Here is a 13,942-nt window from a genome sequence, read left to right as displayed (position 1 = left end):
AAGATTTTAAACAACTATTTACTACATTTATTATAACAATTAATTAAAAGTATAATCAATATACCATATATATTTAAAAACTAAAACACATTCACACCCAGCCATATATTCCGCCTGAGGCGGGCGGCACAAACACTGCCAGGTGTATGCGCCGCCAAACCACGGCGAAAAAAACAAACATTCACGCAACCACTCTCACACTAGTTTCAGATAGTAATTTTCTTGGCCGGCTAAAAGCGCGGACCAAATAGAAGACATTTATAACGGGTCCGGGTTCTAATTGGTCAGAACCCGGTCCCAGACAGCCAATAGCCCCCGCACCCAGTTAATATTCATTTCAGTGAAGATAACAGTAAAGGATAGACGTTCTAGCAGAGGCCAGCAAGAAAAAGTGGGGAGAAAAATTCCATATAGTTAAGATGGATGGAAAAATAAGATGAGCCGCGCAAGGCGATGTCCCAAGGCAGCCCACGGCAAGACCCGGCTCTCCGGATATCACCGACTGGCGCCTCGGGAACGCTCGTGAGCGGCAGTCATTAATTAAGACAGAAGAAAGAATACACAGTGTGTGTTAGAAGTGAACCGGATCGATATTCGACACTCAGTATGGAATGGTGCGTTGCGATTGGCTGAATCTCGATCCCTAGTCGGAGCCGTTTGAGATAAAAAAGAAGCCAGTGTTAAAGGAACAACAGGCGAATAATAAGAGGCTGCGATTGGCTGGATTTCAATTCCCTCTCTGGAAAAAAAAGAAGGAAAGGAATGTGGATGTTACAACTCTCCAGTCAATCGCCAACAAGTGAATGAGAGAATAGTGTGTATAGGCTGTTCGATGTTTCTAAAATGGATTAAAAGGAAAAAAAGTTTATTAATATAATTAATTAAAAAAGAATTAAGCATTTATCGTTAAAAAGGAGTTAAAAAATATTATAGAATAGTTATTCGGTTTGTCCACGGGGGGGGTAAGGCCAGAGCCGTTACCACCCTGGACAGAGTTTGCCACCAGCCACTTGTCCGCCACTGTAAGGTGAGTGTTAAAATTTAGCAGGCTCCTGATCGAGTGTAACAATAGAGCCCCCGGACCGTTCTTGACTATTTATTTAATTACAATTTTATGTGCCAGCTACTGTTTATATAGTTATTTTAGTGTCATTTACGAAAGTTAAAATAGCCCGTTCCACCTCCTGTTTGAGAGCGGGGGGGCGGGTTAAATATTTTAACCGGATTAAATTTAATTTTAAGGTTATCTATTATTGTTTTAAGAGTGTTTCTTTCGTTAATATATTTATTACAGTAAAAGATGTAATGTCTTACGTTATCTATTTTTTTACAAGTAAGACAGAGTGCTGTGTTACTTTTTTTAAATTTTAAATTGAGTATCGTTCAGACCGAAAACAACACCAAGGCGCAGTTTAGTAATGATTTTTTCAGTTTTAACATTAGAATAAGTGAGTCTTTTCGAATTAACTTTAGGTTTGATTAAATAATGCCATAGTCTTGTTTTATTATTCCATTCGGTTTGCCAAAACTTGAGAAAATTTTTATGAGCTATGGCCATGGTTTCGTTAAGGTTAATATTAATATTAATTTCAATTTTATCAATATCAATGTCCGACGCTATATCTAAAGCTTTTTTAGCTAATAAATCAGCGTTTTCGTTACCAGAGATGCCGACATGAGCAGGGACCCATTCCAAAGTTATAAATAACCCTTTACTATTATTAAAATTAATCATATTTATAATTTGCTTAATTAGGTAAGAACTCTTGAATTTAAGATTCTGGAGGGCTTGTAGTGAGCTCAGGGAATCAGATAATATAAGAAATTTTTGAGGAGTCGGGTAATTAGTAGCATTAGTAAGAATCCACTTAAGCGCAGAGTAAATGGCCATCAGTTCAGTAGTAAATACAGAAACGTGGTCTGTCACTCTGGCGTGGTGGGAGCTAGAAATGTTAGGCAAGCTAGGCTTGACACAGAAGGCCATGCCTGCTTTACCAGAAAGTGGGTCCTTGGAGCCATCTGTGTATATATACTCTTCAAAAGAAGAAACGCAAAACCACATTGTCGTAACATTTGGAGAATTTATTTAATTATTGAATAGTGAGTCCGATAATTACCAAATGTTGCAGGATTGTTCACAATTCACTCTAGTCCATTGTGAGTAAGTGATAGGACACACCACCAAGGTCAAGGTCATCTGGAGTCCATACCGGGTGTGGCCTCCGCGTGTGTTGACAACTGCCTGGCACCGCCTGCCCATTGAAGCAACCAGAGTACGGATGACGTCCCGGGGGATGGTGGCCCACTCGGCCTGCAAGGCTGCTGCCAGCTCGGGCAGGGTCTGGGGATGTGGTTGTCGCTGTCGGAGGCGTCGGTCCAACTCGTCCCATAGATTCTCAATTGGGTTCAAATCCGGTGATGTCGATGGCCAAGGAAGGACATTAATGTTGTTGTTCTGTAGGAAAGCCGTTGTGAGACGTGCTGTGTGAGGCCTGGCGTTGTCATGTTGGAACACTGCGTTGGCGTTGGCCATAACTGGAACGATGTGTGGCCGGAGGATCTGGTCAATGTAGCCCTGTGCATTCAGGTTGCCCTGCACGTGGACCAGGTCAGTTCTGCCAGTGTGTGAGATGGCTGCCCACACCATGACACTACCCCCGCCGAATCTGTCCACTTTCTGCACGCAGTTTGCCGCATAACGTTCACCACGACGCCTATACAAGCGACATCTTCCATCATGACGTCGGAGCAGAAATCGGGACTCGTCACTGAACCACACCTGTCTCCATCGCAGTTGAGGCCATTGTCGATGAATCTGGCACCACTGCAGTCGGAGTCGACGGTGTTGTGGTGTTAAGATGACACCTCGAACTGGACGCCTGGCACGAATTCCTACCTCACGTAGGCGGTTCCGTACGGTCTGGTCGGATATCCTGCGCAAACCTGGTATTGCTGCGGCTGTGGAGGTGGCAGTAGTCAATCGTTCCCGAAGGTGGCGTACCCGGATGTAGCGGTCCTGCCCGGGGGTAGTGACCCGTGGTCGACCGGATTTAGGGAGGTCACGTGTTGATCCATGTTGCTGGTAACGGTCCCACAGTCTGGAGATGGTGCTTGGGGACACATGGAATGCCCTGGCAACGGCCGTTCTGGATTCGCCTGCGTCTAGTCGGCCGATGGCATTGTTTCTCTGCGGTTCACTGAGACGTGGCATGTCCTGGATTGTCAACTGTCGGCCAGATACAGAGGCCAGGCAAGCGAACACCCTGCACTTTTATACTGTCGGTGTTCATGTTGCACGTGCAGACCACGCACGTGCAGTGGTGACATGGTTTGCACGTGGTTGCGTTTTTGCGAATATTCACATTTTGGAACTTTATTGTACAGTAGCTGCGTTTTATCGAATGTAACCGTGGGAATGTGTTTGGGACATGCAATGACCTTATATTCACAAAGCATGAACCGGTAGGAAACATAAAATCGGAGTTATAACCCATTTGTACCCTTTTGCGTGTCTTTTTTTGAAGAGTATATGAATGTAGTCAGGGTAGTAATCATTTAAAGCTGCTCTAAATATTATATTTTTAAATGGTTCAAATTCTGTTTTTAAAATTTCCTTTCTTAGTAGCAAGGGGACATTCGGCGGTTTAATTAGCCAAGGTGGCACCAAGGGGGGAGAATATTTATCCAGATTATAATCCAAGAGTTCTAAGTTAGATGCCATTCTGTTGTTAAAATTAACTGCGGAGTTAATATCTATATGTAAGTAGTCATCATTATTTGGTTTCATGGTTGCTACGGGATTTAATGGTACTAAATATTTAGCTTTAAACCAATGTTTAAGACAGAGCTGGGTGCGCCTAACACAGAGGAAGAATATTCAGCTCCACACGCAGACTGTCGTTTGGTGTGCCCGGGGAGATTTTGGTTATAATTCTAAGCCCTTTATTATATATTGATTCTAACTTGTCCAGCTGAGTAGGTGATGCACAGCAGAAGGCTTGGGCACCATATTGTAACCTGGAGACGATAAATGCTTCAAAAATCATTAGTAGAGTATGTCTGTCAGCCCCCCAATTAGTTGCAGATATAACTCCAAGTAGGTTAATATAATTATTACAATTTTTAATTACTTCTTTTATGTGTTCATTAAAAGATAATGCTGGGTCAAAAGTGACTCCCAGGAATTTAACTGACGATACTTGGGCTATGGGATGATTATCTAGTGTTAAATTAAGTTTATACCGTCTCTTACGAATGTTAGTAGTAAAGAGGATAGCAGAGGTTTTAGATCTTGAGATGGTAACCCCCCAGGTTTCAGCCCAATTTTGTAGTTTATCAATATCTTTTTGAATATCTATTTTAATCTTTTCTATACACTTTCCAGATCGCCAAAAAGCTGTGTCGTCAGCAAATAAGCCAATACTAAGCTTTGTGTCCTCACTAGATGAACCAGTGAGGGCCGTAGCTAGATCATTAATAAAAATACTGAAAAGTGTTGGGGCTATTACAGATCCCTGGGGTATGCCATTCTCAAGTTTAAGAATGTCAGAGAATGCTTCAGTAACATTAACTGTAAAAGATCTGTTGTTAATAAAACGTTCAATAAATGCAAACATAGGCCCTCTAATGCCCATGTTATACACTTTAATTAGTAGCCCGTGTCGCCAAACCATATCATAAGCCTTTTCCAGATCAACAAAAATTCCGACCACTTTGTCACCATGACTAAAAGCATTAGCAATTTCAGATTGAAGTCGAAAAAGGTGGTCGGCGGTAGAGTGGTTTTTTCTAAAGCCACTCTGGTATATGGTCAAAAAATGGTTACTTTCTAGATAATAGCGGAGTCTGGAATTAACCATGGCCTCCATGGTTTTACAAACACTGGATGTTAGAGAGATAGGACGGTAATTAGATGGATTAGTTAAATCTTTCCCTTTCTTAGGGAGGCTGACAACCTCAGCATGTTTCCATGCTAAGGGGAGATAACCCTGTTTCCAGGCTTTATTGTAAAGTTCCAGGAAAAGTCTGAGGGTAGCTTCAGGCATGTTTTGGAAAAAAACGATAGCTAAATTTATCCGGACCAAGAGCGGTACCCTTCCTGTGAGCAAATGCCTCAGTCATTTCCTGGAGGGAAAATGGAATATTATAATCTGTAGTATATTTAGAAAATTTAGCATCCAGGGACATTTTATAGTCTTTTTCTATAGTTTCTTTATTATTAGAAAATTTTTGTGGGAAGTTACCATTACTTGAATTTTTTTGGAAAGTTTGTCCAAATACTGTAACTTTTTGTTGATTAGTTGTATAAAGTTTATTAGCTTTTAGTAGAGAAGACTTAGCAATAGATTTTCCCTGGATGCGTTTTATTTTTGCCCATACTTCTGTAACCTTAGATTGACTATTTAATGATGAGCAAAATTTATTCCATGAGTCTTTTTTAAGTTTAAACAATTCTTGTGTGACTTTAAATTTACTTTCTTTAAATTTACCTAAGTTATCCAGAGTTTTGTCCCTCTGGTAGTTCTTACGCATTTTATTTCTATGTTTAATAATATTGGCAAGATTATCATTCCACCAGGGTACTGAGTTATATCTGACTTTAGCATTGGATATTGGAATAGTTTTATTTGCTATTAATGTAATATTGTCGATCAGATTCTTATTAAAAATATCTATATTATTATTTCTAATATTATCCGGCCTAAGATTCGAGCACAATTGATAGAAACCTGGCCAATCTGCTTTACTGAAATTCCATCTTTCTTTAACTTTAGGTGTTTCCCTCCATGTCCCATTTAAATTGTAATGTGTAATGATAGGAAGGTGGTCGCTATTAAAATCGTTAATGACCTGCCACTCACATTTGGACGCCATCTCCTCTGAGACCATAGTGAGGTCTAGCCAGGTCCAGGAATGGTAGGAGTCAGAAAAAAAGGTGGGAGACCCATCATTTAAACATACAGTTTTAACAGTTTCTATAAATTGTTCGACAATAAGCCCTTGTTTATCATTAGTAGTAGATCCCCATAAGGAATTACGGCAATTAAAATCTCCTAAAATAATTAACTTATTTATTTGTGTTTTAGAGATAGAATCCAGGTAGTTATTTATATCAAGTTTATTATGGTGACTGCCTGGGTGGACATAAAAATTATAGATGTCTACATTCTCGACTCCGCCATACACTGTAGTGCCCAAGACCTCAATATTATTTTTGGTCTCATTGAGCGGGATGCGGGAGTAAGACAGGTCATTCCTGATAAAGGTAGCTATACCTCCTCTAGTAGAAAAAATATTATTGTAAAAAAAAACCAAAATACCCTGGAATATTAAAATTAGTAAAATATTTTTTATTTTTAGTTTTGTCTTGGTTACCATTATTTAGCCAGGTTTCTTGTATGCAAATGACATCTATGGCCGGTTTAGCATCTATGATATATTTCTTTAGTTCGTCTCCATGGTTCAGTGATTTAATACCTTTAGCATTCCACTGGAGAATGGCCAAACCTTTAAATTTATTTACTTTAATTTTAGTTTGTTTATTAACGCTATTATTGTTATTGTTATTATTATAACTATTATTTACACTATTGTTATTGTTACTGTTATTGTTAAGTTTAGTTGGATGTTTAGGTATAGTTTTATTTCTCTTGTCTCCCATAATTGAGTTGAAGCAATACTGGTTATTAGCTCTATTAGTTTATTTAATCTAGTCTATATTGTGATGGCTAGGTGTGGAGACAAGAGTTGGCTTGGTCATTCTCGGTGCATACCAGATGAAGCTATTTGATAGAACTTTAGGATCTTTAATAGTGATACCAAGATGGTGCGAAAAGGCTGTACAGGCTGAGTGTGTGGCCATTTTAATATTTTCCTCATCTAAATTTCCCTTAATGGGGGCCCCCAGGGAACCGTCCAGAAACAGCCCAGTTAGAACACGCAGAAGTTGTTCTGCTGTTATGGGCTGGTCTGGACCGTTGATTATGGTTCTCATTGAAAGGGGGGGGGGGGGGGGCTTTGTGTAGGCGTTCCCAGCATTAAAATTATTTGTTCTAAGAAGGGGGGGGGGGGTGGGGCGGCTGCAGGTGTGTGTCTTTGTCGCACGACTGGGTTATAGGCCCCCCTTGGCGGGTGGACGGACTCCTCTCTGGGCTTGGAGTTTAATACCCGAATGGCTTCCTGATGATGGTGGCACTCCTGGCTATGTGTGTAGTGCTGACCCTTACAGTTAGCACATTTTAGTGGATTAGTACATGGGTTGTCCGTCCCCCGCTTTGGGTGTTTGTCCCACACCTGAAGCAAACCGAATCCCCCCTAGAACGACATTTTTTTATGCTGTGCCCCCATCTCTGGCACTGCGCACATTTTATTGGTTTCGGTCTGAACATTAATAATAGATATGTTTGGGACTTGAAAAATATCAGGTCCACACAGTTATTTTTATCTTTCAGAAGAACATCCCAGTAGCCATTTCTCCAGATTGTAACGTTTTTAATATCTAAGTCTGGGTTTTCTTTAGTTAAGATGTTTTGAAGTTGCACTGCAGACAGCGGTCCGGGTGGCATCCTGACCAGCCGTCTGCAAGTGAAGTCTTGTATGGTAGAGCTATTGTTTATAAGATTCTTTTGTTTTTCTTTGTTTGGTTTACTACCGACCACAGTAAACTGGGGTGGTACGGTAGGTCCCATGCTATGAAGGGGGGCGATCCCAGAACCGCCCTTAGTTGGCTCCACCCCTTTATAGAAGGCCAAGGGTACCTGGGTGCCCTTGGGTGATGGATTGGGACCTGGGGTTTTAGGTGGGAGTAGGGGGTACTCCTCATTAAATGTTGGTTAAGTTGGGTTTTTTGTTAATTGTTCACCCCCGGGGCATGTTGATTTTAAAGCTATTTTCCGTTTCCGGGGAGGGGATTTTTTGGTTGCCAAGCGCAAAAAATCTGACCGGACTGGGTCTTTGTTTATGTTGTCAATTGTAGACTGCGTTTAGTTTTTTTAGTTTTGACTACTGTAAATTCTTCTATGAATTTAGATCGGGAGACAGTGGCTACTGGGCCAAAAATATCGCACGGCTCGTCCCCCCATATTCCCTCCGCAACCGGTTGGACAGGTTTATTGGGAGGGGCCGTACAGTCTTTATGGGTAGATTTTGTGATTGACGGGGCAGACGCTCTAACATTGGACTGGATTTTAGGTTTATGGTGGTTCGGACTTGTCCGGAGATGGTAGTTTACTAAGGGAAGGCCTCTCGGCCGTCTCCGAACTCACTTCGGAAGGAGTCGGAGACCGCCGAGTGGCCTGAGAGTTGGCTTCGGGATGGTCTGGGATTGGGAATTGGGAACTATTTTCTCGTGCCCCTATCCACAGAGGTTCAGGCACGCCCACTACGGATTTAGCCTCTGACTTCGCCAGTGACTAACTCCGGAGCAGGAGGGGGGGGGGGGGGGGGGTAAGTTTGAGGTGGGCGGAATTTGGAAGAAAGCCATTTAGTAAGGTCAACGCGAGCGCGGACCAAATAGCAGACACTTCGTAAACTTGAAGTACACCGAGTGGGAGCCGTGCTCTGATTGGCTGAATTTCGATTCCTCGGTGAAGCCTGTTTTTTACCTAAGTCTATGAAGAGTAACTGCATACCCAAACATGTCTGGACTCTAAAATTTAACCCAAAGTAGGTAAGACTGCTCAGCCAAAAGGTTTTAGGGTGATTTTGAGCAATTGAACGGGCGCCAAAGTAAAATGCGTTAGACTACTTATAAAAAAATAAACATAAGAATTTTGAACTGCTTCCAAAACGTTTAAAGTCTAACTAGCCCAATAAAAGAGGTTACTCACGGAGGAAAAGGAAGTTGGTAGAGGGGATGTCGTCAAGGAGAGCTGATGAAGAGGGTCGAATCCAGATGGTGGAGGGCTTGCCGGTGTGTGGACCTGGCGATGCTCTCGGTGATTGGACGGTAGTCCTCCCCGGCAACGGTCTTGATGACGCGGTGGATGGTCGGGTTTGTCCATTTGATCGAGAAGCATCCTTGGTGGAAAAGTCCCCTCCAGGCGGACAGTAAGGCAGATCCCTCTCCCATCTTTCATAATGATCTTCCTCACCGAAAACTCTCCCTCCGTCAGCGGCAGAGGTTCGTAGGTCTCCGGACCAGGTTCGCATAAGAGCCGACGGACATCCCCGATGTTGGTCTTGACCAGCCTTGCGTAGCGCGATGGTAGCTTGCCAGACTGTAATGCCCAAGGCTGGCCGATGGTCGGATCCTCTATCGGCGGCGGTGAAGTCGGTGTAGGCGGTTGTCGGCGGACTTGGCTTGTCTGGTTGGTCGCCTGGGGACACAACCGCCTTCCGTTTCCCAACGGCCACAAGACGGGCCTGGGTTTCTGCAGCGCCACTCTTCCTGGGTGGGCGTGGCATCGCTGGAAACCCGGAGGCTGAAGGCTTCGGAGATGTGGGGGGCGATTCCATCAGGGCCCGGTTAAGGTCCGTTTCCGGCTTCGCCACTGGCAAGTCAACAGCTGGATCCAGCAGGGCTGTATCAGTTGGTCTCGCTGGTGTAGACTGGGGCTTGGGGCGTACAACGAAGAAGTCGCCGCCGGTAGTTGAGCTACCGGTTTTGACCTCCCCCGGTCCGCCCCTGGCGCGTCCGTCTTTCTCCTCCTCCTCCTCCTAGATGGCTTCCTCGCTGGTTCACCGTACACCAAGGTCACGGTTGCCCGTGGCCCGGTGTACGTGACGCGGTACTCCAAAAGCACTCCGTACGAAGCAATGAGTACCCCCAGGTGGGGGGGGGGGGGGGGGGGGGGGTAGCTCGAGAGAGCAGGCGCACACGTCCTGCTTCATCATTGTTCAAATCGGACTCAAGAATCGAATGGATTGACTCAAGAATCGAATGGATGGTCTGGGGTTTGCATGTTTACGTCTGCCAGGGGAGTGCGGACCTGAACGGAGCCGTGTAGAAAGGAAGGTGACAGGCTGTTATTGACGTTATTTGGAGGGATAGAACTAAGAACTTTGAGGTGGATGTTTTGACTAAGTATGGGGTCTTGTGTGTATCCTAACTGGGAGTAGGAGGGGGTGAGGGTGTTGGAAAGATCTAGGCTCTTACTAACTTCCATGGGCTCCTGGTAGACAGTCTCAAAGAGAATCTCTACACTAATGCTGGAGTTCGGGTCGGGACGGAGATAAAAATAGCTATAGTTTCAAGAGGGGTGTCTCTGTTTTCGAGTGGATGAATACTCTTCCATCCGAGAGCCTAGTGAAAAAAAAAGGGACGTTTCAAGGTTAAAAGAAGGGTCTGTGGAGATGGAATTGATCGATTCCTGCAAAAAAAGATACTCGTACCTGGTTGGATTCATTCCTGCAAAGAAAACTTGTCTGATTCCAGATAGGGGGGGGGGGGGGGGGTAACTAAAATTTTACTTTTTTTTGCAGTTTCTTCTCCAGAATATTTTTCGTATGTGTCGTCTGCCAAAAGTCTGTAACGATTGGCAGTACTAATTGTATATTTACCTACTTCTTCTTCTGTTGCAGCGTGGGTCACCTCTTCCTCTGGCCCTCATGGTGTGGTGTAGGGGGGGGGGGGGGGAGGATCTTTTTCTTCTTCTTTGTTGTCTTGGTAGAAGCTGGTGGTGGCGACTGTGACCCACTGGCGATGGCTGTGTCAGGATGGAGTTTGGCGCTTACCTCGCCAGTAACAACAAAGTCAGAAGTTAAATTGGGACATATCTTTATTACAGTGGGGGGAACTTCTGGGGGGTCCACTTCCAGGTGAATAATTAAATTGTTCGATCCGGAGGAGGAATCGGGTTCCTCATCGCCGTTACCAATATTGTTATCGAGGTCAACGGCGACCCCGGCGACGTTGTCCCCCCGGGGGGGTGAGGAATCCGAAAAAGATTCATCTGACGGGATTTCTTCTATAATTGAAAGACAGGGTTTCGTCAATATATCGGCCATTATGTTTCTAACAGGAGTCCAGTATGGGGGGGGGGGGGGGGGGGGGGGGGGGGGCTTGCGAGCCGTCCGTTTGGGGGGGTAGAGGCATCACAGGGTTGTTTAGTACCTGTTTGGGGAGTACCAAAATCATGGTCCCAGGCTAATTGTTCCTCTGAAAGTTTGTTAGGAGTTGAATTATTGGTTAAAACTAAGTCTAATTTATCTTTGGGCGAGTTATTAGTGTCATTCGGGTCTTTTATTTCTGAGGTATCTAATACTGAATCCAACATGGCGTCTGTCATGGCATCTGTCATGGCGGCTAAAGGTCAGGTTGTTGTTTGTTGTTGATTAACTATTTTTTAATAATACAGAATCTTCCGAGTGAAAATTCTTTATTTAAATATTATAATAATATAGTATAACAATTAATAATATCTTAGATAGTAGCTGGCACTACTAAAAAACAGTTATTAGGAGTTAATACACAAATTTACAATTACAATAGACTATTCAAAATAAACAAAAGGCGGCCATTGATATCTTAATGCAAGGACGGTCAGAGGACGTAATCGTAAGCACAAAAAATGATAATTCTCGATCCCTGAACGGAGCCTGCAAAGAAATACAAAGGAAATACAATGGGAAATACAGCGGCTAGCGACTTACTCTTGTCCAATGGTGGTATACTAATATAAATGTTATAATAGCTCAAGGCTTTAATAATTAAGATGATGATTATCTGAAAGGACCTCTCCCGGTGAAGACAAAACCCGATCTGATTGCCCTTGGAAGCTTTTATCGCTTTCCAGACGATTCGACCTCGCTACATAATCGGCCCCACAACCCTACGTCGCTAGTCCTTTCGGTCCCAGTTATTTCTAGATTTAGCATGTGCGTTGGAAGCGAATGGGTGGGTTCATTGTGGATCTGACCTCCGCCCCCGGCCACCCTTCTTCCTAAGTCTGAAGCTGGAGGGACCAGAGTGTGATTTGCCCCACCCACCCCGATGATAGGTGATCTAAATATGATTTGAATGAATACTGTTTTATTTTATTTTTTACTCAGTCAGTTCACAAGACTAGCTCATAATTGTCCATGTTGCTATAAATACTTTTAATACGGCCGCAGTTGAGTATAGGAGACTGATTAATATGCACGATAGCTGATTAATATTGAAATGTACGCACGACACCACAGGTCAGCCGTGTACAAGAAGGGTCAGCGGACTGTATGCACTATTGCAAGTGTTGATTAAGTTCATCAATTAAGCTACAATGGATATATAGGGGCGTGGCGTATGAATATGCACGATATCTCGTTAAACTTAAAATGTATGGACGACGTCTCAGGTGTGTCGTGTAGAGAAAGTGACGGCGGAATTTCTGCACTATTGCAAGTTTTTATTAGTCCATTAATTAAGCTAGAACAGTGGATTGTAAAATAACCCTACCATTGAGAGAGATTGGGGTCGTGGTCTATTAATATTCACGATTAGGGTAGGGTGGGGCAAGACGCACCCTCGGGGTAAAACGCCTCTTTCCATTTACTCGGCCTGTATGGACTTTATGCGGATGTCTAACGACTGCAGACAGTGCTGCCATCAAACGGCTGGTGTATACAAAAGCACAAACGCTGATAACTGACGGTACGTAAAATATTCACATTTTATGTTTTTATAGTCCATTTTTATAAATATGGTAAGTAATGAATTAATCTCTGTGAAAAACAAGATACTATACTTCAACGTGCAATCACTATAATATTACTTATAAATATCTCAAGTTTCAAAAATTGTTGACGCACATGGGCGAAAATATGGATTCCGATGACGTAAAGTATGTTCTTACGTCATGCATACCGTGGGGCAAGACGCCTCTGAAAGGGGGCGTCTTGCCCACACGATAGTCTCATTTAATAGACTAAACTAATTTCATTTTTTGAACTCGTACAATACATGATATTAATAATATCAATGTAAATGATGCAATTAAAAGCTTTCTCAGTTTCTTTCTTTGATTTCTTACAGATAATGGTTCGGATATATAAAAGGAAAACGGACCGAGGGAAGTATGGTGGTGAAAAGCTCAAATCAGCACTAAATGCCCTAAAAGATCAGCCGCTGAAGCAGGTTAGTCGCCAGTATGGTATTCCAGCTCGCACGCTACGTCGACACCGGGACCTCAAGGTGAAATACAGCGGCGTTGTTGTTCTTGGGCCAAAGCAGCCAGTGTTGTCACATGACGTCGAACGCTTACTGATCCAACATATTACACACATGGAGAGGTCTTTGTATGGGCTATCGACGGTCGATGTAAGGCGACTTGCTTTTGAACTAGCTGAACGACTTGGCATCAAGCACAACTTCAAATCCGAATCGAAGATGGCTGGTCGTGATTGGTTGCAAGGCCATTTTCAGTCGTCATCCAGATATAGCTATCCGCATTCTGCTGAGGTGCTGACGTCGTCCCCATACAAAAGCAGGTTGGTTGAGATAGCGGAAAAGAAAACTAAAAAGACTGTGAAAGAACTAAGACCGGCAAAGATGATTACAAAGGGGAAAGGCCAGAGCAGTGGAAAAGGAAAAGGAAAGGCTAAACCAAGACCACGTAAGAAACAGAGGTGCGAAATGAGCAGCAGTGAGGATGAAGAGTGGCCATGTCTTATATGTGGAGAACCATTCGAAAACAGCAGACCACGCGAAGTGTGGGTCCAGTGCCATGACTGTAAGAAATGGGCGCACAGAGATTGTACAGAGGGTCAAGACTGTTTTATTTGTCCCAACTGTGATTCAGATAGTGACTGATATCTGATTCAATGATACAAACACCAGTTCAGATACAAATAGGGGGCAAACTGTTGTTTTAATGAAGTTCAGGTTTCTTCCTTGATTAAAAGTTGAAAGTTTTGTTTCATTTATGCTGGGGCATCTTACCCCACATTAAAGGGCGTTTTGCCCCAGGCACGGGGCAAGATGCCCCCTTGGATAAAAATATTTTATTAAAGATTGCATGTTCAA

General features: G+C 43.3%; 1 protein-coding gene across 1 annotated transcript; it reads left to right on the top strand.

The window, feature by feature from the left end:
• Window positions 1-12,431: 12,431 nt before the first annotated feature.
• Window positions 12,432-13,942, top strand: LOC121373693 (PHD finger protein ALFIN-LIKE 7-like). Its single transcript, XM_041500421.1, has 2 exons — window positions 12,432-12,571; window positions 12,953-13,942. Exon 2 carries the CDS (start codon window positions 12,956-12,958, stop codon window positions 13,727-13,729), a length of 774 nt encoding a protein of 257 aa, XP_041356355.1. The 5' UTR covers window positions 12,432-12,571; window positions 12,953-12,955; the 3' UTR covers window positions 13,730-13,942.

This window comes from Gigantopelta aegis, chromosome 5 (genome assembly GCF_016097555.1).
Source record: "Gigantopelta aegis isolate Gae_Host chromosome 5, Gae_host_genome, whole genome shotgun sequence".
Taxonomy (NCBI): domain Eukaryota; kingdom Metazoa; phylum Mollusca; class Gastropoda; order Neomphalida; family Peltospiridae; genus Gigantopelta; species Gigantopelta aegis.
The sequence above is the reverse complement of the archived record's forward strand: the minus strand, read 5'-3'. Positions and strand labels throughout refer to the sequence as shown.

Bases quoted from the DNA above. Each gene is read 5' to 3' on its own strand.
- LOC121373693 (XM_041500421.1), top strand. From the start codon at position 12,956: ATGGTTCGGATATATAAAAGGAAAACGGACCGAGGGAAGTATGGTGGT.